We start from the raw sequence: 26,709 nt of genomic DNA, 5'->3' as shown, positions 1-26,709 counted from the left end.
GGCATAATTAAGCCGATTCGACATTTTACACCCAAATTCCTAAGGTATCGGGGCCATCCCTGATTGGTTCAAGTTTGACAAAGGGAGGGGCCGAGGAGATCCTCGGCTGTGATTGGTGGGAAGGGTGTTGGAGGGCGCATGTTCCCCGCGGCAATTACTGTGACTGGCCCTTCCGCATTTTTCAGGTCGCAGTGTTCAAGAGGACGAGGCACGAGAGAGGTGTGTCGGACGTCGAAGGAGGTAAGGTTCCCTGTCGTTTCGTTTCCAATACACTAATTGAATCAATAGATTACTATTTCTGATCATTAATAGATAGGATTATTTTTTAAGGGGGGCCGGTTTCTTGGGATTAATTACCCTTTCATTAATTAACCATTTCTCACAGTACCTTGAAAGTACCGTGCTTGGACTCGGACTATCCTCTCAGTGATGCACAGTAAGACAGTGATTGTGACTGCAAGTAGTGATATACAGTGTCTTCATTGGTGATCAGTGCGCTTTTTGAAAGCCAGAGGATGAATTCCTTCGGATGCTGTCAAGATTAAATGTTTCTTTAAAATTCTTTATAAAAAGAAACTCCTTTAGTAAAAAGTATGTAAAAAAAAACTCTAGTAAAATGCATCTATAAAAACTCCTTTAGTAAAAGGCATCTATAAAAAAACTCTTTTAGTAAATGCATCTATATAAACTCCTTTAGTAAAAGGCATCTATAAAAAAACTCCTTTAGTAAAAGGCATCTATAAAACTCCTTTAGTAAAATGCATCTAGAAAAACTCCTTTAGTAAAAGGCATCTATAAAAAACTCCTTTAGTAAAAGACATCTATAAAAAAAAACTCCTTTGGTAAAATGCATCCATAAAAAAACTCCTTTAGTAAAGGGCATCTATAGAAAAATTCCTTTAGCAGAAGGCAACGGCATATTAACATTGTGTTAAAGATTCCTTATCGGATTTCTCACTCGATAATCTCCAGACTTTGCTGATGATGCTTGTTGTAATTATCAAGTTGATTTTATTTTGACACTTTTACAGTCTTGACGTTTTTCTGTCATGCACTTCTGTACTGTGATGACATCAATAAATAAAAGTGCATGTTCCAAGGAGACATGATGTGACAAGAGTTTGGGAACCAGGATGTAATACCTTTTTCAAACTCTATCCAAACAATTGTGCGTTTGTCTAATTGTTGTTAAGAAGCAATGGTCCATTTCTCATGTGTTATTAAAGATGGTTTGATTCAAGCTCTAAGCCTTTTAAGACAGTTTTTGTTTTTAGTGCTTACTACTGTTCATTTTACTTTTGTGTGTCTTTAAAGGCAGTAAACATTCTTTGGGGATAGAACTGTATCAATACAATGTATTGCAAATCTCAAATGCGATGGATGAGTGCAACAGACAGAATACTTAGGATACCAAGAGAACATTAAAGTTCACAGACTACATTTTCAATTTATGCACATCAGTATCAAGACAACAAAAACATTACTACAAAAGGGGAAGCCTATTTTTCATTCAAAATTTAAATTAGAATTTAATTTTGCGCTCAAAACCAGAGTGTCTACCAAAAATTACTGTGATTCTTGAGAAACTTTCTCCAGAACAAGAGTGAGAAGAAGTTAGTTTCTCAGGTGAGTTTGATTTAGTAAAATTTACTGTTTTAGACGAAATCATAAACTTTGATTTGGTATTTTTCTAAGAAGAGAGTAACGATCATCGCAGGAAAGTGGATCTGAAAGAACATAGAAACTCCACGAAAAAAAATAATAATCTTCCTCTCTACATCTCCCTCAGGACAAAAGACCAGGAGAGTGTGTATGAGCCTTTATATCCATCTACAAAGAGAAGAGCCTTCAAAATTCGAGAGTTTCGTCCCTTAAATGACGGAAACTCTGCAGCCTCACTGCCAACCGCCGCAGAGGAGAACGTGAAAGAACGGACTGAAGAACGCCGAGAGAACGAACCGAAGAACGGCCGAAATGACGGAACACACCCCCAGGGGCAGCTGGTACCTCCCCATTTTACTCCTGACCTTGGCTGCCTTCGAATCGGTGTCAGCTCAGGTCAATATCTGTGAGTATCGATATTGCATTTCAATTTTATTTGTGTGTGTGTTTTTTTTTAGTTTATCAGTACCTTACTTAGTCTTCCTTTCTTATTTGATCTTTATAAGGAAGTATCACTTCTTACTACTTTTATAAATGGTAGCTCAGGTCAATGCCTGTGAGTAGTGATATTGTATATTAATTATGTTTGTAGTTTTTGTATTCTTTTTTACTTAATGGGTCTCCATAAGAAGGTATCATTCTTATTACTTATATAAATGATAGCACCCTTAATATCAAATAATTTATGTTATTATAAACTTGTCAACAGGGGGGCATACTTCTTAGTACGTATCCGATACAAAGCTGACGAACTTCGCGGGTCGCGTAGCCTGGCGTAGCAGGGATTGGAATCGATAGATCCTGACATATCAATGACCTTTCTGGGAGGGACACCATTTAACATTTAAGCGGCTTTTCTGCGAGCATACGCGCATGTGCCAATTCAGGCGTTCACCTGGAGTAATCCATACTTGCGTATGACGTCGTCTCCTGATGCGCATGTGTCAATGCGCGCGCAGATTTATACGTTCATGAATTCATTCGCAGATGCGCAGGTGGCAATCGCCTTGCTCAAGCGCATTTGTAACTGCGCATGCACATGCGCATGTCAGCCTTGGTGCCTTCATGTTTGCGCAAGCACTTCTGCATGCATATGCCTACGTTTGCGCATGCGCATAACAATCACCGGCCGTTGCGCATGCGTCACCAGTCGCCACAATTTTTTCCTTGATAATCGGCGATGCTTACGTAGCTGAAAATATAAAATAACCTAAAAGAATATTATTTTATACAAATATAAATTTTCTTATTATACATGTTTTCAAATTAGAAGGAGCGACCTTCAGCTAGTCTCTTGATATGAGGCTGATACCCCCATGTCGCTCGCTGTCCTGGTTGCGACCAACCACAGTCGACTAAGTACCAAACATATTTTCCGAAGATTAGACAACGGAGTTAGAATAGGAGTTAACTGAGCGTCCCTAAAGCGTTCTAGCCCGGTCAGGAATCGAATCCTAAAACTTTCTGTCAGAGAGCTTCGTGCATTTAAACATGATTATATACACATTATAGAGCTTCGTATACTTAATAAACGTGATCATATAACCACTATATACAAGCTCATGTACACAGGTGAGTCCCCAGGTGCGCTCGTACTAATTAGCGTCCCCTAAGGGGGTTAGTGCCATCAGTGCACCTTATTACTTAAGATTCTTTGCGACATGCCTTCGGCCCCTAGCTCCAACCCCTTTCGTTTCTTTTACTGTACCTCCTTTCATATTCTCTGTCTTCCATCTTACTTTCCACCCTCTCTTAGCAATTGATTCCTAGTGCAACTGCGAGGTTTCCCTCCTGTTACACCTTTCAAACCTTCCGTTGCAGCGCTGAATGACCTCACAGGTCCCAGTGCTTGGCCTTTGTCCTAAATTCTGTATTCAGTTCAATTCAATTCAACTAATTAACGTCGACTACTGTCATCTGCTGTCTACAAATTTGCCTTTCATTCTCGAAGACAATACAGGGATTAACATTTATGAAAAAAAAATTCTATAAGATATCAAGCAGATAAAGTGACCCAGTTTTAAATCATAACGATTAGTAGAGAACTGATTCAAAAGTCTTGTTGGAAAATAGTTGCTGTTCAGCTCTGACGATCGATAACCACCTATTGATTTGACCTGCATTTCCTTTGCCGATTCTAAAGTCTCATAGATAGATAAAGCGATACAGAGATACACCTGGCTTTGTGTGTATATACTGTATAACTGTGTGTGTGTGTGTATACATATATATATAAATATATATATATATATATATATATATATATATATATATATATATATATATATATATATATATATACATACATACATACAGTATATATGTATGTATGTATGTATGTATGTTATATATACATATACAGATATACGTATATATACATATATATGCATTATATATTACATATATACATATCCATAGGACTATCGTTTATTTTATGAGTCACTGTTTGTGTTTAACTATTAGATCAAATGATTAAGAAATTCTCGACTGTGGGAACTCATCAAAAGGGTATTATCAAAACTGGCTCTCGTAATGTATAGCACAGTGGTTTTCAACCAGGGGAGAATTCTCCCCTAGGGGGGAATTTCAGAGTTTCGGGGGGTGGGGGGGGGGAATTATGACCACAGATGGGCAGGCTCAAACTGGCTCTTGAACCACACAAAACGCAGTGTGCATCGGTCCGTACTACTGAGAGGTCACGCTGGACTTTCTCTCCGATGGCTTGTGTGTTTGTGCTAGTATTTTGTTGCATATTATTTGGAATGCATCTTTTGAGGCAGACAATTTTGGAAAGGGGCGGGGGGGGATGACATTCTGACATATGGTGAACGGGTGCATGAGCCAAAAAAGTACCAGTAGTAGTTCTGCCAGTTTTTTAATGAAAATATTTCTTGTACTGTAGAAAATCTGCTCTGGAAAAGATATAACTGTCGTGAAAATTTGAATTTTGAGATATATCATGATGATCAAACTTCAGTTTTGAATCTTTCAAACTTCACTTTTGAGTCGCTCACATTGAAAATGTCGAACCTCAACGCTTTCACTGATAATGGTTTTTGCCTCCCACGGCTCCTCATCCATTGGTTCTCGTATCTCTCTCTATTTCGTCCTTCCATCTAATTGGATGTCACTCCTTTCGGTATTTTCCTTTTTCCTTTTGTTTCTACTTTTGAAGGGCTTAGTCTTCAGCCTTGTTCCCAATTTGAATTACGGGGTTCTTCTCCTTCGTAGGTTCTTTCTATGCATATATGATTGGACTAGTCTCCCCTATCCCATAACCCCCTACTTCTAACACCCCCGGCTCGTGCTGATTCCTGACGCATGCGTAGAGGGCGGTAATTGATTTGCGCATGCGCAAACGCAGACATTTGCTTGCAGAAGTGCTTGTGCAAACATGGAAGTATCAAGGTTGATAAGCACATTGCGCATGCGCAGTTACTATTACGAGTGAGCGTGTAAATCACCACTTGCGCATCTGTGGATGAATTCATGAACGTATAAATCAGTTATAACAATCTCCACTTACAATAATCTCCAGCTGTTATAACAATCTCTTTACCTGGTTTCTTAAGTCTTTCCTTCACGGAGATGCCTCAATAGGCCTCCACATTTCTGTACTCACAATCAATCTTTCCTCTTCCTTTTGCAATGTCAACGTCTTTGAATACTGGGTCAAGAATGGATCTGTTACTGTTACATACAATTACACTCTTTGTGAAAGCGTTAGATCTGAAAGTCGATGATCTCTGTCAGACTAGATGGTCATCGTATCTTACTATAAAATGCTGATTACCTTTCGAAGTATAAGCTGTCATAGTTCTCTTTTCTAATTCAGCTATTTTATACTAGCAATACGCCTTACAGGAAACGTACATGACTTTTATGTATTCGAATAAAATAAATCCCTAAAATAAGGTAATGATTATCGCCATTTTAAAGCTAGAAATTTTCTTTCGTCCAAAGATCATTAATCAATGTATTCAGTTGCCAGTGCGGCTAAAGTCTGTGTTTTGTCACCTAGTAATTATTCTTTAAAAAAAATATCTCTGGTCTTCATATTTGATTATTTTAAATATCCATATTGACGGATAAGTGTATCAGTCAAAAATAGATATTATCAAAAGTCTCTCTCTCTCTCTCTCTCTCTCTCTCTCTCTCTCTCTCTCTCTCTCTCTCTCTCTCTCTCTCTCACTGATGTCATTAAGTTTCTTGAGCAAATGTTCCCTCTTATTGCATTTTAAAGTATAACTGAACATATGTGCGTCAATAACAACCAAATTATTCAAGCATCCATGATAACATCATCACTAGCAATTACAGAGTAGCCTAAATATCAAAGGTCATTTAGTACGAAAGTTAGAAAATCTCATTGTTACAATAACTGATAGACGCAACAACCAGCTTTAGCAGGTGCAAGACTCTGCATCAAGTATATGAAATATTCCCTTTAATCTGGAATTGCAGGTAATATGTGTGACAGTATATATATGCAATGTAGAAACCAATATAGCATTATTATTGTTGGCATAAGTATAGAAGTCTGCATGAGTTTGACCTTGAAGGAACAAGGGTCAAGGGTCAGTGTCACAGAATATGTTCCAGAGGTTTGCTCCTTAAACGACGAATGCCAAAGGTCGACGCCACAAAAATGTCAGTTTTTATATTTGTGATCGTATGAGCCAGGAAACGGTAATAACGAAATTTGCCCATTGTTGAGTGCTCTAGGCCAAAGCATATTCTCTGAGTGCTCCCGCTTATACTGTAAGTGACGCCATGATCTGTCTAGAATCTTTGATAATTATTTAAAAAAATGGATGAGCCGTCTATAAGACTATATGCGCCTTATAAATGCCTGCAATGAAGAAGCATGGCAAGAACTACCAAAGCTTATCTGGAGACCGAGGATCTCATTTCCACAACTTCCAGAACAGAAAAAGGCATGAGAAGAATGAGCCAAGCTCATCTGAGAAGAGTGGACATATCTCCAATCATTAGACCTATGTTTTGGCTGCAAAAATTCACATAAAGTGACTAGGAATGAATGAACAAGACTGATTTAATAAGAAGAGGTATTCCCACTACCTTGTGCCAGATACATCTAAAACGAAGTGTCATGGAAGGATTGATCATACCTTATCTGGAAAGAGAGGAGACATCCTACCTACCACCTTCAGACCATAAACACTTACATTTAAGAAACATGGAATAAATAACCTAAGATAACCTGGAGAGAAGTTCATTATCATACCCTTCAGACCAGAACTTTTCCCCCAGAATGTCAACATTGAAGTTGCATGTAAAGAATGACTTAAGTAATCTGATGAAAAGGGGCTCTCCTACAACTTTTTGGGCAGGATATGTCCACACAGAAAAGGCAAGTAATGAATTGACCAGCCTGTTAAAGAGAAAGGTCGTTTCCCCCAACCCCCAGACCAGATTTTGGACAAACATGTAAATGGTATGAAAAAATGACCGAAGTTTTTCAGAAGATATTTTCCCATGTCTTTTTTTACCAGAATTAACATTCTAAAGAAACTTGTAAAGAATGATCAGTTCCTATAACATTTGGGCAAGAAACACTCACACTGAAGAATCAAAGGAAAATTTATCAAAGTTTATCTTAAGAAAGGGATATTCCATAAAGATGTGCCCATTGAAAATGCACGGAATATATTACCAAGGGTATCTGAATAGAGGGCATTCTCATAGCATTTGGGTAAAAAATGTCTACTTTGGAGATGTATGAAAAGAGTGACCCAAAATCATCTAAAGAGAGACAACCTCAGAACCAGGAACTCCCACATCGAGGGCACAAGAAAAGAACAGTCAATGCCTATCTGAAAATTTGTGAAATGCAACAACCTTCAGGCCAAAGACTAACACAATGAAAAGACCTGGCAGGGTTGATCAATGCTTATTTGTCAAGTTATCTGCCAACAATGTATGCATCAGAAATGCTCACATCAAAGTGGCACACAAAGTATGACCCAAGCTTATTTAAAGAAAGAGAGAGCATTCCTACAGATGTAAGACCTGAAACCCCCACTCTGGAGGGTTATGGGATGAATAACCTAAGAGAAAATAGTTCCCACAACCGTCAGTGCAGTACTTTCGCCAGAAATGCCCGTACTGAACATAGAAAAATGATCCTAGCTTATCTAAAGAGAAGTAGTTCTTTTGCCTGAATATCCTAATATAGAAAAATTATCCTAGCTTATCTAAAGAGAAGTAGTTCTTTTGCCTGAATATCCTAATATTTTCTGCATAGAGGGGTTTGTTTTCACAAACTCTGATTTACAAAGGTTTCGGTGAAGGGGCATGGAAAGAAGGGGGTAATATTTCAGAAGGAGAGGGGGCCATCCCCACAACTCTAAGTCCATAAATTTGGGCAATGAAACACTCAAACTGAAGTGCATGCAGATAGTCACCTGGGTTTATCTGTGAACCAAAAACTTCAACATTGAAGTTGGAAGAAACGAATAATCCAAACTTATCTGTAGAGAAGGGTCCTTTCCCACAAAAACCTGAAAAACAAGGATGTCGAATGAATGACAAAAGATTATTTGAGATGAGTGGGTTACATCCTTCAGGTCTGAAATTTTTACCAGAAACAACCACAAGAAGTACATGAGAAGAGGGATATTCCTTCCACCTTAAGACCAGAAATGTCCACAGTGAAGAAGTATGGAAAGATTAATCCAATCTTATCTGAAAAGATCGGACATACTTACAATCTTCAGTCTAAAAAGGCTTACACTGAAGAAGCACAAAATGAATATCTGAAATTTATAAAGAAAATGGGTATTCCACAAACCTCAGGCCAGAGCTGTGCTTTTGAAATACCCACCCTGAATGGACATGGAAATAATGACACCAGCTTTATGTGGAGAGAAGATTTGGCCCCACAGCCTTTGGGCCAGAAATGTCCATATCAAAGAAGCATGGAAAGATTGACCTAATTTTATCCTAAGCAACGGGTTTTCCATGGCATACAGGCCAAAAATACTCACACAGAAGATAACCCAATTTAATATAAAGAGAGGGGTGTTTTCACAAACCTCGAACCAGAAATCCCAATGCTGAAGAGTCATGGGAAAAATTGCTAGATTTTATTGGCAAAAAGCTTTCAGGTCAGACACTTCCACACTGAAGAAGTCTAGGAATGGACCCAACACATCTCTGTCACTTGTCCAGGGTGGATAGTTGAATGGAAGGAAAATGCATACCAAACACTTCACTTTCCAAAGCTGCAAAACTTCAAAATATGTTCCTTTTAAGGTATAAAAGAGATGCTTGTATCTGCAACTATGTGACTGCTTCATTTCTTATATACCTAAGTGATCATGTTTTTTTTTTTATTTATTTATTTATTTATTTTTTTTTTTGTACAGTTCAGCGGAACGGGAGATCAAATCTCCAGTCGAGTTCCAGGCATAAGAGAAGCAAAATCGAAGGAGGTGAATAAAGTAGCGTTCATATCTTTAAACAGGATTGGTTACAAGATGCAGATTAGGTGTTAAAAGGGATAGAATCCCGCCTCCTAACGGAAGAAAAATTTTCTTAAGAAAAGAAAGCCCAGCTATAGAAACGACCATTTCTGTCTTCATACGTCCAAGATGTGTAAATGTATACAAGTATCGTAACGTTATTAAAATGGCAGAATACTCGCAATAGAATAGACGCAGTTAATAAAATAAAGATATTTAGAGGGACAACAGATGAAAAAGCTGATAAAGAAATATAACAGACACGATTCTATCAGGATTAGCTTCATTAGACGAGTGGCACTTTCGACAGTGAAATCAATACAGACGTAGTATATAGCAGAGACATCATCTTCACCATTTTTGGTTTTCTGTAAAAGAAAACTATCGTGCCGGCTTTGTCTGTCCGTCCGCACTTTTTCTGTCCGCCCTCAGATCTTAAAAACTACTGAGGCAAGAGGGCTGCAAATTGGTATGTTGATCATCCACCCTCCAATCATGAAACATACCAAATTGCAGCCCTCTAGCCTGATTAGTTTTTATTTTTCATTTAAGGTTAAAATTAGCCATAATCGTACTTCTGGCAACGATATAGATAGGCCACCACAGGGCTGTGGTTAAAGTTTCATGGACAGCGGCTCATACAGCATTATACCGAGATCACCGAAAGACAGATCCATTTTCAGTGGCCTTCATTATACGCTGTAGCGGCTGTACAGAAAACTCGATTGTGCCGAAAAACTTCGGCGCATTTTTTACTTGTTATTGCTGTTCGTCTTGAAGCGTATAAATGATCTTGTCAACAATATCGATTAAACAGCAATTACTCCTTCACTAAGGACTGTAGCTTTGGCTCCCATAAATCAAGCATTGTGCACATAATTCCAAAAATTTTGATAACGGAGAAATTCAGTTATAAAAGTACTATTTAATATTTAAAAACTTCTAAGTGTCACACATTTTTTCCAAGAGAAACACAAAGGCGAATAGAAAAAGCACTGAACAATTTATCATCCTTTGCATGTTCATTGTACCCGAAGTGGGCGTTGCTCTTTTCAGCCCCAGTTATTAATGAATACAATAATATAAAAGGACGGAGACTAAGTCTTAATAAGGAAACTTTTTACACCTACTGCATTTAAGAAACAGACAAATTCTGGCTGTGATGACATATCATGGAAACTGCCAAAATAGTCAGATTATTTTCAGTGCTTCTTTATAGCTATTTGGATTTTACCCATATAGTGTATACATATATATGTATATATATATACATATATGTGTGTGTGTATACATACATACATATATATGTACATATATATATATATATATATATATATATATATATATATATATATATATATATGAACACGGGTAAACAGACATATTCTCTCGCTAGAACGACAATCTAATCAAAGTCATGCGGAGATAACGGATATAAACGGCGAAAATAACCAGACGTTCCATTTTATTTATTCAAAATAAGCATCAGTACTTCAGGCATTTTCCGTTTGGAACAACATTCCTCGAGATAAAAAAAAAAACAAAAAGGCTTCTCACCTGAAACACCAAGTACCGAAGTTCTTAATGAAGTTCTAATTGCTGTTTCATCGATTGCTTGCGTGACGTCACACGTCGCCCATATCGATTGCTTTCCTCACGCCCGTCCAGGAGTATCATCACAACCTGGCTGAAGAAGATGTTGCTGTTTGTCAAAAGATTCAGTGTTACAAACCTCGTCCTCGGTTCGGTTCTGGCAAGTTAGCCTAATGGTTGCTCTCCGTCTGTCAGGATAGAAGTATTATGAGTAAAACACTTAACAAAAGTATAACTACATTCAAACACTTAACAAAAGTATAACTACATCCAGCAAGAAAGTTATTGCGGTTAATCAATATTTAGTACTTTTTATGTCATGGGTAAAGTCCCTTAAGCTCTGAAAAATAATCGTGGATAACATTCTTAAAACCAAACACTAAGCATCCGAAATACTTTGATAGCTTCTTTCAAGGAACAAAATTGTAGTGAAATAAAAAAATTATATGTAACTCAATACTAGGTTATGCTACGTAAAATAACAACACACACAAAAATTAATATTCATACACATAAATAACATTTGGAGCATTTGGTAAATACAATGCTTGAATGCTGGGAATTATCATGCTGATTCCAAAGAATTTGGTCACTACATTTTGGAAGAAATTATTGGTCTATGTTACAACTTTCTCAAATGAATGAGATCTGCATACGTCTGGTATGCTGGTACTACATACATCAAATTCGAGCCATTTGATGCACGTAGTATCAACATACCAAATGTTTGCAGATCTATACTAGTACAGGCCACGTCTGTTTACTGACATATTGGTAAAAAAAAAAAAAAGATTTGTGTAAATTTTACCTACGACGATAAATTCACCCAGCTTGTATTTTGTAAGAAAAGCAGATGAAGAATGATTTTTATATATATTATCGGAAGTTTCCAAATACGCGAATTAATGTGTATGGTGAGTACAACGAGCTACCGCAAGAGGAAATCAAATCTATGGTTCCATAAAGACGCCTTGTGCATAAAACACGAGTCCTCGTCAAATACACTTTGTTGAAATTGGTATTTCTGGCTGAAAACTGTAAGTTAACGAAAGCTTCCTTTCAAAACGTTTGCGAAATACATCACTCGTAATTTCGTGCTTCGTTTAAACTTAATATAGGATTTCCACCATCCATTTGGGTTCGAGACTGCAAGTCCGCCAGCTACCCTTTCCCCTGCCACCTCATCTGAAGAGAGAAGAAAGTGTTCTCTCTAGATAATTATGTGGACATTCATGTTGCATGAAGGTGTGTTTGAGCAGATGATTGGTGGGATAGCTAGCAACTAAGTGAATGAAGAAGTCCCAATCCAGTATGTAAATTTCCTTGAGGCACTGAAGGGATATAGTTCAATGTTCATTCTTACAACCAGGGTTTTTTACGTCAGGAGAGCTAAATCCATCAATTGATCATGTACTGAAAAGTCTATTTTACCTACTCGAAGACGATGAATTTTAAGAGATTAAATAGCATTGACATTAGTAATACACTTTTGTATATAATGAATGAAAAATTATCATATAGAAACTACATCCTCCAAAACTGAAGAATTTCTTTCAAGAAAGTGATTGAACGTTTAATAAATAAAAAAAAAAACTTTTTGTGCGTGAAAGACACAATTGGCCAACAACCTTTCCTAAACGCCTAGTCAGCCTTTCAAGCCCTTGCAAACGCCATGTCATAATTACGGCATGTAACCACCGGAATAAGAATAGCAGCCACCACCTCACGCTTGCCCAAGTGCCACACTCACAGAATGCCTGTCAATACTTTCCATTATTCAGCCTGGGACCTTCTTGTCCGTGTTTTACACGGAAGAAAAGCTGGAGAACCAGGTAACGCCGGTCGTCGAAGGTGGTGAAAAATTTAGTGCCGAGCTGAGGCCGAATTGGCACTCAGCCGTATTAAGGTTTACGAGTTTCATGACTTATTCATTCGTGATCCATATTGCGTCACAGGTTGTGTTCGCTTGAAGTTGGCGCTCTTGAGATACCTTGGATCGTTGACTTTTTATCTGTTTTGCTGCGGTATCACTTGCACTTGCTGTCACTGAATTGTTCTGAATAGATTCCAGTTATTCATATCTAATATTACTGCTGTTGTAGCGATCGATAACAGAGACATTGTTGAGTAAACAGTTTGCCTGAATTCTTTTAGGAAACGTTTATGATTATTACTTGTACTGACACAGGGGTGATCTTCCGCTTCATCATTCGCTCTTCCTTCTACCCTTGACGCCTTACTTGTCTCTTCAACTTTATGCAGATTATCAGGCTACCTCCTTTCCCACCCCATGCTCGAGATTCTACTGACGTGTGCGCTTTTCACATATATTGGAATGCATAAACTCCACGCCGTACATACTGATGAGCAAATCCAAATACATTTCGTGACAGAAGCATGTAATACACCACACCGCTCTTTTCCTTTTACTGACTGGAAATGGTCTGTTAGGCCTATTAGGTCTATTATACGTTTCGTTAACTGTGAAAAGAATTTCACAGACAAGAATGGACTCATTGTCATGAGTTTCAATCACAGGAGAGATTTTATTACTAAACACTTCGCTGATTGGAAAGGTGTCCTTGCTATTCACTTCTCTAAAATGGAAGGATTCATTGCTATACACATCGCTAACTGGAAGGGATTCATTACTATACACATTACTACGTGAAAAGATTCATTGCCATACACATCACTGACTGGAAAGGATTTATTGCTATAGACATTACGAGCTGGAAAGTATTCATCGCCATACACATCACTAACTGGAAGGGATTCACTACTATACACATCACTGACTGGATAGGATTCATTGCCATACACATTACTGACTGGAGAGGATTTATTGCTATAGACCTTACTAGCTGGAAAGTATTCATTGCCATACACATCACTAACTGAAAGGGATTCATTACTATACACATCACTGACTGGAAAGGATTTATTGCTATAGACATTGCTAGCTGGAAAGTATTCATCGCCATACAGATCACTAACTGGAAGGGATTCATTACTTTACACATCACTAACTGGAAGGGATTCATTACTATACACATCACTGACCGGAAAGGATTTATTGCTATAGACATTACGAGCTGGAAAGTATTCATCGCCATACACATCACTAACTGGAAGGGATTCACTACTATACACATCACTGACTGGAGGGGATTCATTACCATACACATCACTGACTGGAAAGGATTTATTGCTATAGACATTACGAGCTGGCAAGTATTCATCGCCATACACATCACTAACTGGAAGGGATTCATTACTATACACATCACTGACTGGAAGGGATTCATTACCATACACATCACTGACTGGAAAGGATTTATTGCTATAGACATTACTAGCTGGAAAGTATTCATCGCCATAAACATCACTAACTGGAAGGGATTCATTATTATACACATCACTAATTGGAAGGGATTCATTATTATACACATCACTAACTGGAAGGGATTCATTACTATACACATCACTAACTGGAAGGGATTCATTACTATACACATCACTAACTGGAAGGGATTCATTACTATACACATCACTAACTGGAAGGGATTCATTACTATACACATCACTAACTGGAAAGGATTCATTTTTATACACATCACTAACTGGAAAGGATCCATTGCTATATGCATCACTAATTGGAAAAAAAATCATTGCTATACACATCACTAGTTTGAAAGGATTCATTGTTGATTCATTGCCATACACATCACTAGTTTGAAAGGATTCATTGTTGATTCATTGCCATACACATCACTAACAGGAAAGGATCTATTATCATACACATCACTGACTGGAAAGGATTCATTGCTATATACATCACTAACAGGAAAGGATTTATTGCTATATCCTAGACCAACAGAAAATCAATTTGGGTAGTATGCAAAGTGGGGAGACAGGGATATTCAGTGTTAACTTGTTTGTGGGGGGGGGGCTTCATGGAAGAGGAAGCACCCCCCGTCCAGGTCAGGGCACGGCGCCTAAGTCAGGTTTGGAAGGTAAGGTCTGGCATCAGGACACGGCATTCTAGGAAAAGTTAGGATTTTTCACGCCTACCCCTGTCCCCTTACTCTGCATCCGCTCCATAATTTTTCACTTCGCACTAACCGAAGTGGATCTAGTTATGTTCTGCAGCCATATTTCTTTTCCCTTCTATGTACTCTTCTTTCCAGTGATGGTCTATGAGGAGAACAACCAGCCAGCCATAGGGGGCCTTATGGCCGCTATCCAGTACTTGAAGGCGAACCCTAGCGAAGGAGTGACCATCGGTCGACAGGACACCATGATGGTGAAACCAGGTTAGTTTAGTCGAATTCCGAAATGCGCAGCTTTCCTGTCACTTTCTGCTAAGACTGTTTTATGATCTTTCAATGACTTTTTCTTTTATATTTTTGTTGTATTTATTAAGCAGTGATTATCTTCATCCGTTAAATAGACGCGCATTGTTTGTGAGCTCCGAGATCTTCATTTTCGTTGTCCTAATCACTCAGTTCAGCCTTGATTTTTAATCTTTATGCAGGCTGTTATCACTTCTTATTCCTCTTTTCAGTCTCCCCTTACCTTATTTTCAGCCGATCGCCTTTCAGTTCCGTCGTCTATAATTTGATTTAGATTAGACCAGTGGTGTTCAACCTTTTTGTGCCCATGGCCCATTTTTGGCATCCCTAAATACTCATGGCCCACTGCCCTTCAGAACTGGGTAATGATGATAATAGAATTATTATCAAGAATTTTCAGAACTCTATTAGTTTTACATTTTCATTTATAGAATTATCTTTCAGAACACTTTATTATTTATACTTTTCATTTATGAAAGAAAGCACCGGCCTGCGTTTACTGTAAATAATTTTTCATTTTTTAAATGCTGCTTTGGAAACAGAAAAATGAATCCATTTTAATGGACGGACAGGAATAAATCCAGATGATTCTACAAGAATTTTGTCTTGTTAAACTATCTCAAACTCACCATAAGTATGATACAGTTTATGTGGTCTCAAACTATGCAACAGCATGATAATTCAACCGATTTTAAGCAGTTCTTGTACTACTAAGTCGTGCGAGCGACGTTAGGAGTCAGCCAATTTCAGGCAGCTCAGTGCAGTCTCACGGCGCGATTCAACCAACTTTCAGCCATATTTACAGTAGGCTAATTTACGGTCTAAGCTCTAAGCCTCTGCCTGCTTTCAGCGCGATGCTGTTAATATCGTCTTCAAATGCAGCTTTCATGGTTAATAATGATTCCTTTGGCTCCACAGGAATCAATGATTCCGGAGCATCATTAATGAGCGTAGAGGATGACGGAGTGGAAAATGTTCTTTACGATTATAGCTGAGTAAAGCACAAGGTGGAAGCGCGTTGCGTGCGAAGACTTGCTAAACTTCGCAAAAATTACTTATGAATATATAATCAAAATTAATGTTAACAGCGTTATTATAGCCCACTGCACACGGGAATGATATGGTCAGTCAAGATTTACAATAGCGTGTGTTGGCGTGTGGTTATATTTGTTCGCGATAATTCGTGAATATATCTGAGAACATACCAACTCTAATAATCATCAGATTTCTTCAATACTGACGTTTTCTTGCTTATAAGTTTTGTATATGAACAAGAAATTTTTTCCTTTACTTCAAACATTAAGTCGTGGTCATTTTTTGTAAACTGGTTGTGAAACCGGTTATCTTGACCCGAATTCTGGATTACATTCTGGTTTGCACGGTTTCTGTACCATTCTTTGCAAGTTAGGACCGCTTTAGAATTAGATCTTTTTACTTTCATTTTGTTTCACTTTGTTTGGTTTTATGTACAGCCCTCCACAGGGATAATTCCCTCTCTGGCGGACCCTTGTAAGTTTTCAAAATAGGGTGCTTCTTATATTTTATGATTGTCTGCCAGTGTTTCCTCGTCAGTATCGTAGCTCCTGCAGAATAGGAGAGTCTTTAGTTCCTTTTTAAATTTGTATTCTTCTTGTATGCTCTTCACTTCAGGCAGTATTTTGTTGTATAGTCTTGATGCGCAGTGTACAAATGCTCTCTCGCCTGACTTGCAATTTGTTCTAGGTTCAAACAGCCCAAATGCTTCATTTGCATGTCTGATTACAATATTCATTTCGGGTCTAAAGAAGCTTAAGCAGGTTCTCAGATATGTTGGTTCATCATATTTTAGTGATTTAAAGACGAGGATGTTTCTCTAGTATTATTATGTATGGATGCATGCATATACAGTATGTATCGGTCCCTTCCTCCGAAAGTGTTTTTCATAAATATATGTTCAAACTTCTTCAGTATCATCAGTCTTATTTTGTTCATTGCCCACCTGGAATCCTTTCTCTCCTAGTGAAACTTTCCCTCCTCACTTTCAAATCAGACACATATTGATCAAAGGGCCTTCAGTTTGTATTTGCCTTGCTACTTACCATTCATCTCTACAAGGTTCTGCCAAGTACTATTTTCACTAAATGCTTTCACATCTACTTTCTAACCTCTCTCTCTCTCTCTCTCTCTCTCTCTCTCTCTCTCTCTCTCTCTCTCTCTCTCTCTCTGTCAAATCCCACAACACAATCAATAGTTTCCCCGACGTTACACCACTTTTTTTTCAGTCCTTAACTTACAGTCACTAGCACGAATGTTCCAACAGTTTACGTGACATTACAGTTGCTACTCATTTTCCCTGTCTTACACTTCTCTTCCATTCCAAATACCTAATTCAGCCAACCCTGTCATTTACCTTTCTTTTTTTTAAGCGTCGATACAATTTTTCTTTGTCGTAACGTTCGTCATTGTCAAACATTTGGACTTGTTTCTGGCGCAGGAACTGTTGGTTTCTACTAGACTAATAATTTTCTGTATGTCAGTTCTTTGTGTTTATTATTATTATTATTATTATTATTATTATTATTATTATTATTATTATTATTATTATTATTATATTTGTTGTTGTTGTTCAAACTTAATAAGTATGCAGGAGACAGTCCTACAAGGCCATTGTCTTGCAAAACAAGCTTCAACTGAATACAATGCTCACGTGTGACAAAAAAGAGAAAAACAGAGAATAACAATAAACCAGGAGACATAAAATTTATTAATGGGGTATGAGAGACTAAACCCCACTTCCCCAGCTACTGTATTTGTGTTTACCATACTTGGAAAAATGTTATGGTCTAATTTCAGGAATCCTTTAAGAGAAAAAAGGGCGCCACTGTTGGCCGTCGAAAGCAGGCGTTAACTCTCCATAAACAATTTTCGACTGATGTGTTTATGAAACTTGGCGTAGCAACTATAATGGCCATCGACCTCGGAAATACGTTGCGGACATTGATAATACTTTAATAGCAATACAAATCTATAAAATCCTAGCGAACATAAAACACCCTCCCGCCATGTAGGCCTAGTCATCATGAATGTTTTCACACTTCTCAATTCTCGCACCTTCTCTAAGGTAGATCATTAGATTTATAAACTTGGCTGCTCATGAATGAGATTCAAAAATAGCACCAATCTCAAAAATAAAAGAGCCTTAAGTTATCTTTAAACAAAACGAAGAATACCAACACTGAGTTGCTATGACCTGGAATGACTAATAGTTAAGGCGAAGTTTCCAACGGGAGAGCAATAACGTGTTTTCTCTTCCTTTGCATCTTTCTGCCGTACGAAAGCATACTGGACGGGCTCCTGCTGAAATTAATTTCAATGCAGAAACATAGGCCAAGCAACTGTTCATGGAAACGAACTTGGGCCGGTATCCTAGCTGTCGCGTTCACCGCATCCTTTATCCCTCTTGCAGGAGCGGACATCGAAGTAACAGTGAACGCCACCTGTGACATCCTTGATGCTGCCATCGATGCATCAGCACCTCCCCATATCGTCCTCGACGCCACGACGACGGGCATGATGTCTGAGACTATCAAGAGCTTCACGAGGGCCCTGGCTCTTCCCACCTTCTCCGCCTCCTATGGCCAGACAGGGGACCTCAGGTAAGCTTTTGTGAACTTATACATTTTCCCCGGTAAACACTTGTTAAAGCCAGTCCCACGTTTCCAAACTACTGATAATAAACAAATGTATTTCTATGGTTTTCATGATAGTGTTAAGGTGAAAAGTGGTTTCAAAATTAAGTGATTTTTGAGATACTATGCTCTAAAAAACACAATCGTCTCTTCACCCAGATAAGAAGCAATACAGTATTCAGTGCCACATTTTTCCATGAATGGCTGGACTAAAGATAAACTAATGTATGGACAACCACCATAACATCAGGCGCTTCAAATACCTACAAAAAATGCTTTTCAATTGTATGCCATACGTCCTAAACACTCTGTGGTACTCATCTGTCTTGCACTCTCTCTCTCACTGCTATATATTCATGGCCCTTCTGTTCCAATTCCCCTTCGAACTCATCTACTTAGCACAGCGTTTCAGAATTATACAATCGTTTTATCAATTGATCATCCTCTACTCTCACTGGACCATACCACCTCAAAACCACCTGATTCAACTTTTCCCCTTTTCCCATCATACTCCGTTATGGTATGCAAAACATTCCTCTAAGCAACATCAAACTTTATTTTTTGACCTGCATTTAATATTAAAATACTTCACTTATATAGAGGACAGTTAGCCTAACAATCACTTTTGTAGACTAATCTTGTTTTCTCCAGATATCTTACATAGATATTGACAACCCTCCGTGTTTCACTTATTCCATGACTCACCTCTTCTCTCATCCTGCCAGTATCCGTTCGAATTATTACAAAGTACCCATGCAAATCAACCCTTTTCATTCTTCCGCAATCTATAGTAACATTCATTCTTCCATTTTCCAGGGTGCTTTTATCCTCATAACATTACTCTTGCTCTCATTCACGGTACACTTCTTCTTACAAACATTTTCAGACTCATTTATCTCTGAAATTTCCCTTTACAATCATCAGTAAATACTGCATCTTGCACAAGCATCAGGCACTTACATTCCCATTTTACAAGACTTCTTATTCCACAACTTTGCACCTACATCCCTTTTCCCATGACTGACTTCTCGAATCACTGCATCCACAGACATGAACATGCACGAAGACATTACACATCGTTGACCCAGACTCATTTTTATTTCAAAACAGTCACTTGCCCACCTACATATTCTAACACAAGCGTGTCTTTCATCATACAAATTATCGTTTACACCATATAAATTTAACACCATCATTACATCTAGATCAGTAATGTTATAAGATTTTTCACCATGCATGTATGCCTCATACAATGTTTTCTCTACTTTTCAATTTCGTACATAACTGTTCCATAGCAAACACTTTGATTCACACGCCGTTTTCTAAGGCCATGATGATCATCCTCAATCAATCCTTTTCATAGTCCTTCTTTCACAACTGAATCATACAATGCACCTTTCCAGAATACTAAATAATGGTGTTCTCCTATTTAGTTGCCTAAAACAACCCGTATATGAAAGATAGGCCAATTCAAAATTTGCTGTTACTCATTGGTTATGTGACTTTTCCTGGGTACCACTTCATTAGGAACCGAAAAGGACTTCTGATATTAATGCACCATGCCCCAAAGAGAGATGCCCCTAGTGGATGGTTGTAGACCCTTGAGGAGAATGGCAATCACAAATGTCAGGTCAGCCAGGTTAAAAAATAACGGGTATTGAGTTAGCAGAAATTTATAGTACCTGGAGATTGCAGTCTAGTGACTTGATACAAACGTACTGTCTTTGGGCATAACAGTGCCCTTTAAATGCTTTTGGAAAGCATAATAACAGGAAATGCGCAAAAAGGACAGACATGCCTCTTCTCTTGCAGCCAAGAACAATCTCACTTTTTGCTCATGTAGGATACTTAAACTTAAAGCCACGGCTCCCTGCTCGCTTGGCAACAAATAATGCGAGCTGGGGTTTTATATATACACAATTTCATGATCTCCTTCGCAGGGAATGGCGCGATCTCACTCCAGACGAGCAGAAATTCTTGGTGCAACTGATGCCTCCTGGTGATATCATGGTTCAAGCCATTCGAGACATTGTCCGCACGCAGAACATCACCAATGCTGGTATCATCTATGACAGTACTTTTGGTAAGTAGGCTTACGTGAAAATTAGGAAAACTATATGATGAATACTGATTGTTTCAGAACATTAACGAAAGATTAGTAACTTAGTACAGGTTCCCTCTAACCAAAGAAGTGTTGACATACAAAATTTAACACAAAGTTTAGCGGGCCTTTCTGTTTCGATCAGGAATAATTGGACCTTTTTTTTCTCTTCCTTTTCAAAATCGCCAGTAATGGATCATAAATACAAGTCCCTCCTGCAAAACTTGCCCTGCCGTCACATAATGGTTATGATTGAGTCTACGGAAGCAGCCATAAGGAACCAGACCAAGAGACTAAAGGTAAAATGAGCTTCAATTTTCTAAACCAATGTGTTTTGCTTCATAAAACTTTAAAGATATTAGTTATTAATGTGCATTACATTTAAACACTCCGTCACTTCTTATATAAAACTTGCCGAGAATCAGAAAGTTCTACCCTGTGGTCGACATCTCTGAAGAGTAAAAAGTTTGTGATAAAACACATACACACACACACACATATATACATATGTGTGTGTGTGTGTATGTGTGTATGTGTGTGTGTGTGTGTGTGTGTGTGAGTGAGTGTGAGTGCATATCGTTTATATTAATATTTATTTTCACATTTCTAGAGAGTTATTATGCAATGTCATTTCCCTATATTTATCATTCTTTCATTTCTTACATCACAAAACAAATACTACGTAAGCAGTTCTCATCTCTATAGCTTTGACCATCCTTCTTTCAATTGTATTCAGCATCCACACTTCACTTCCATAGAGGAGGGTTAATTCAAGATTCCTTTCATGGTCTACTTCCCTCATTCTACCATCATTCCGAACTTTACTCCCAGATGCTTATAGGAATCGACTGCTTTCATTCTTTGGCAGTTAGTACTAACATTCACTCCTTCATCTCCCTGGTTTCCATTTACCCTCATAACTTACTCTTGCTCTTTTTTACTGTCACTTTCTCCCCTTGCAAACATTCAGATTCTTTCACTAATCTCTGTAGCTTCTCTTCAGTATCTCCATTCAGTGCTGCATCATCTGTGGACACCGGTTCCACACTTCATCCACTGCCCGTCTTCTTATCCCACAACTTAGCGCCTACATATGCTGTCCTTTTCCTGAATTCTTGCATCACTGTCCATACGGGTATTAAACAATACCAAGACGCAACGTACCTTTGCTTTAACCACATTCTACGCCAGACCAGTCTCTCAGCTCTCACACCTACGCTGCGAAGGTGAGCAGTTGATGGAAACTGGCCTGGCAACCCTTGCGCTGTCAAGTTAACTATATAAGCTTCTCCCGACTAGCACAGTAACTTTCTTCACCACGTCATCTCATCTGAACGAACTTATGCATTTGCGATTTTCTAGCCTTTAATTTCTATCAGTCATTTCGGAGGGGGGGGGGACGGTGGGGGGTTATCGACATTGTTTTCAAAACAGGGGCGTACAGCTCAGGCGAAGTTCAAGAATTTCAGGGTCAGGCGTTGGGAATAAAAAAAAAAAGTTAAAAGTTTCTTATTTCATCAATTATTAAACAACAACAACAAAATATTTACATATCCCTGCTTTATAGATTCACTGCAGGACCAAACAGAGAACGTGGCTCAAGAGTGAATTCCAGTTATTTATTCCTATGAATAATTTAGAAGTCTTACGAATAAAGGAAGGTATCACATGCTTAGATCAATAGTGTCCACCGACCCATAATCAGACCAGAGGGCCACAACCAAACAAAGCAAGTAAATTATCGCATGATGAAACTTGCGAACCTTCTCTTCAGTGGCTGTCGATATTTCGTTCTACATTAATGATTGACTTATCGTATCTTTACTCTTTATGATCGTGGATTTCTTGGACTATAGTTTTAATCAAATTCTCTTATCACCACGGTTAACTCATGTTGTCACACATGTCGTAGGTCCTGTTTCTTGTCAGCTAAGTATCTTAGCATTAATGCATAGGTATAATTCATTGGTATGTGGGTAGGACTAACATAGTATCTACGTCAGAAATCAACTTCGGGATATAATGAATGACCATAGAAGTTCGGAAATTGGCTGAAATTTGGGCGATGACTGAAAACCTGATTTATAGATAGTGTGTACTGCATTTTTTTATAATTGAGAAGGAAACTTAAGCTAAAACAACAAAGAACTACAGGAAAACACGTCAAATGATTGTATCAAGATTAGCATCTCAGAAGACGCGGTGTCCTAGAGCTCTGAATAATGAATTTCTCGATACACTCAAGTTCGACGACACTGAAAGACAATAACAACAGTGACGTCTGCCGTGGCTGAAAACGATCGAACAGAGCTTTCACATTTCAGTCAATTCTCACACCCAGTGATGTTTTCACAACCCAAACAGGTAAGGTGTCGATGGCTGGGTTCCCTTCCCTAATAAAGGCGATCGATCGACGGGAAGTAATTAATAGCCTGCGGGATGTCAGCGTTTTAACGTTTAAAGATTTTCAGTTTTCTTTAAAAGAAAACTATTGAGATGGCTTTTTGTCTGTCCGTCCGCCCTCAGATCTTAAAAACTACTGAGGCTGGAGGGCTGCAAATTGGTATGTTGATTATCCACACTCCAGTCACCAAACATACCAAATTGCAGCCCTCTAGCCTTAGTAGTTTTTATTTTATTTAAGGTTAAAGTTAGCCATAATCGTGCGTCTGGCACCGCTATAGGCGCCAAAAAAACAGGCCACCACAGGGCTGTGGCTGAAAGTCTCATGGGCAGCGGCAGAGAGTTTCATGGGCCGTGGCTGAGTTTCATATAGCATTACATGCTGTACCGAAAATTCGATTGCGCCGAAGAAACTTCGACGTACTTTTTACTTATTGTTATTAATGAGACTCTAGCTCACTAATATAACACCCATTATCCGAAAATCTTCTATGACGGCATTATTGAATTTGCAAAGGTCCGATAAATTTCATTGGATTGGTATAAAACATTAAACTAGTTGCTACAACAACAGTACAAGAAAAGTCCATTCTGTAACGCTCACAATAATCGAAACAGAAAATCTATATCAACCACTGATACTGACAGGGTTGAACTTCCCCGTGTTTACACAGGCCCTCAGTTCACATCAATAGCAATTGTGCCAATAATAAGCACAATCTGTCATCTCTTGCAGAACCGTCAGATTTTATTGTCCGCGACTTTAATGACAGCCATTACTTACAAAGCAATGAAAAACAACAAAACGGAGTGGCCAGGCTCTCATCCTACGGGTGATGACGTGGACAGTCATTGTTGTTGTTAGGTTAAGCTGGCCTTATGCCAGCACGGGCTCTTGCTCAAAGAACAGCATGTAATGGAACTGAATTCTCAAGTAACCGGTTCAATATATAAAAAGTATATTTTAGTTAAAATTTTCACATTTCTTGGTACTAGGGACCGAAAAAGGACTTTGGAATAGTTAGCAGCAAGAACAGTATTCTAGGGCATTTTGTGATAAATGAAAAAAAAGAAGTTAAAATAACCTGAAGACGAGGACAGTTCTGTGGAATCTCCAGAATAATCACTGTTTACTTTGCAATTCATCACATATATGTCTATTTTCAAAAAACGCAGGTAAGCCCTGATCTCTTACCAAGTGTAGACATGTTAAATGTGCTCCTTCAACCATGCCATTACAATATTGACGGGTATAAATGGGCAACAATACTCGATTGCTTTTGGTATCAGCCAAGCAAAGAATCCATCTTGCTGTTATCGGCAATATTCAATGCAGGTGATTTTTGTACTTGCTTTTATTATGCCTCTTTATTGAATTGTATTGTTGAGACACTGGCCGCAACGTTCCATTGTTGTCGTTTTCCTGTTGTATAGAGAAAATGGCTGTTCATTGTCAATGTTGTTTGACTGCAGTCTTCGTTAGCTGTACAGTGTACATGCTGACCAGTATCAAAAAATCTTGTCGCACTTTTTTTATTTGCTAGCAATTGAGATGTGTTGCTGTTTTTTTATACTTAAATATATTTATATGTGTGTGTATGTATGTGTGAGTGTATGTATGTACGTACATATATAACCATTGTGGTTTGTTGCTTAAGGGAGTTTTAAAATCCTGTGCTTTTGTTACAGATGTCAGATATTTGGCAATCTCTCAGTCCAGGAGGGTTTTGTCACTCTGAGGACATGGCGAAATCATTTCTTACTATTTCAGTTCCTCTTAACAGTAATTGCTTTATATGGAATTCTTTTAGAATGGGAAATAATGAAAGTCAAATAATGAAAGTCTTCTTTAGGCCCGGTCGATCTAACAATTCCTATATCAGAGTTCTTTCATTACTCCTTCCAGTAATTGCTCTATCAAAAATTCATAACAAATTCAAATTCCTTTTCAAGCTCAACAGTGACCAAAGAAATATAATGACACACTCAAGATAGCGAAATGTCAATAAGTTGAGTTACAGTGATGATAAATTGTTGGAAATCTTGTTGCAAAAAAAAAAAAAAAAAAACTAAATTCAAAAGAGACTTGTTTTTATCCCTCAGGATGCTGACATTGTCAACTTCTTCGCCGTGGGAACCCTGGACACCATTAGCAAGGTCCTGGATGCTGCAACAGCCAATAACATGTTCGGAAGGAAGTACTCTTGGTACGGCCTAAGCAAGGTAAGAAGACATCTTTCAGATTTTGCTCTCTGAAATCTTGTACACAACGAGAGCCCTGCGTTGCTCATAACCTTTTACTCTCAGATTATGCACACACACACACAGGATAACAGTCGAGAAAAATTAATTCACTGTCACTAATAAAAAGAATGAAATACCTTTAGGACACTAGGAATGAGTGGGCTGGAGTAAACTAGGCCTACGAATTTCTAGTTAGGAACGTGTCAAACCCCAACTATTACATATGACATTCTCACTTTTGATTCCAGGATTGGAATGGATTACTTAACTGATTATTCAAGCATTTCATTTATTTGTAAGGATTCTTTATGGCCATTACTCAAGTTAATAACTTAAAATATAAACTGCCTAATAAAAAATTTTTGCTGTTTGTTTGCAACTGGTACCTGAATCACTTTGTTCCCTCGTGTTTGTTTGCCTTATTTGTGTGTTATTGTTTTTTTTTTTTTTATATGGGAAGTTGTACTTGTCTGTTATTGTTTTATATGGGGAAGTTTTTCGGGTACTTGCGTTTGTCTTGGAATATAAATCGAGCTTATTCTTATTAACCATAAAATCAATGGTAAAATGAATCCTCTATTTTCCTTCTCTGGTTCTGAGTTAATAAGTATCTGAGAAAAACGGTTGCTTCTTTTCGAAGCTTCTCATAATTCAACTTCGTTATAATATCGCTGACGAAGCATTCACAGCTCACCAGTGCTTCTTGTTTCGTCTCTCAGGACCGAAATGACATCCAGTGCGGCTGTGAGAACGCGACTGTCGTGTTTCTCAGGCCCTCTATGACCACCGAAACCAAAGGGCGCCTGACCATGCTCAAGCAAAGCTACCAGATGAACGCCATGCCCGAGATCGATGCCATGTTCTACTTCAACTACGCCCTCAGAGGAATCAAAGCAGCTGGGTCAGTTCTTCTTCTTCTTCTTCTTCTTCCTCCTCCCCTTCCTCCTCTTCTTCTCCTTCTTCCTCCTCCTCCTCCTCCTCCTCCTCCTCTTCTTCTTCTTCTTCTTCTTCTTCTTCTTCTTCTTCTTCTTCTCCTCCTCCTCCCCTTCCTCCTCTTCTTCTCCTTCTTCCTCCTCCTCCTCCTCCTCCTCCTCCTCTCCTCTTCTTCTTCTTCTTCTTCTTCTTCTTCTTCATCACAGCACTGACATTCACATTTCATTTATTATGCTTCATTACTAGATCACTTTTAGCTTCAC

General features: G+C 38.3%; 1 protein-coding gene across 1 annotated transcript in view; it reads left to right on the top strand.

Moving 5' to 3' along the window:
* Positions 1–201: 201 nt before the first annotated feature.
* Positions 202–26,709, top strand: part of Ir25a (ionotropic receptor 25a) — a 53,153-nt gene continuing 26,645 nt past the window's right edge. The window contains exons 1-8 of the mRNA XM_067087141.1: positions 202–240; positions 1,790–2,068; positions 14,933–15,058; positions 18,543–18,732; positions 20,706–20,848; positions 21,056–21,165; positions 25,373–25,492; positions 26,233–26,414. Of these exons, the coding sequence (XP_066943242.1) occupies positions 1,975–2,068; positions 14,933–15,058; positions 18,543–18,732; positions 20,706–20,848; positions 21,056–21,165; positions 25,373–25,492; positions 26,233–26,414 (965 nt within the window). The 5' untranslated portion in view covers positions 202–240; positions 1,790–1,974. The remainder of the gene's footprint in view (positions 241–1,789; positions 2,069–14,932; positions 15,059–18,542; positions 18,733–20,705; positions 20,849–21,055; positions 21,166–25,372; positions 25,493–26,232; positions 26,415–26,709) is intronic.

The sequence above is a fragment of the Macrobrachium rosenbergii genome, chromosome 43 (genome assembly GCF_040412425.1).
Source record: "Macrobrachium rosenbergii isolate ZJJX-2024 chromosome 43, ASM4041242v1, whole genome shotgun sequence".
NCBI lineage: Eukaryota > Metazoa > Arthropoda > Malacostraca > Decapoda > Palaemonidae > Macrobrachium > Macrobrachium rosenbergii.
This window is presented reverse-complemented; position numbering and strand designations above follow the sequence as displayed.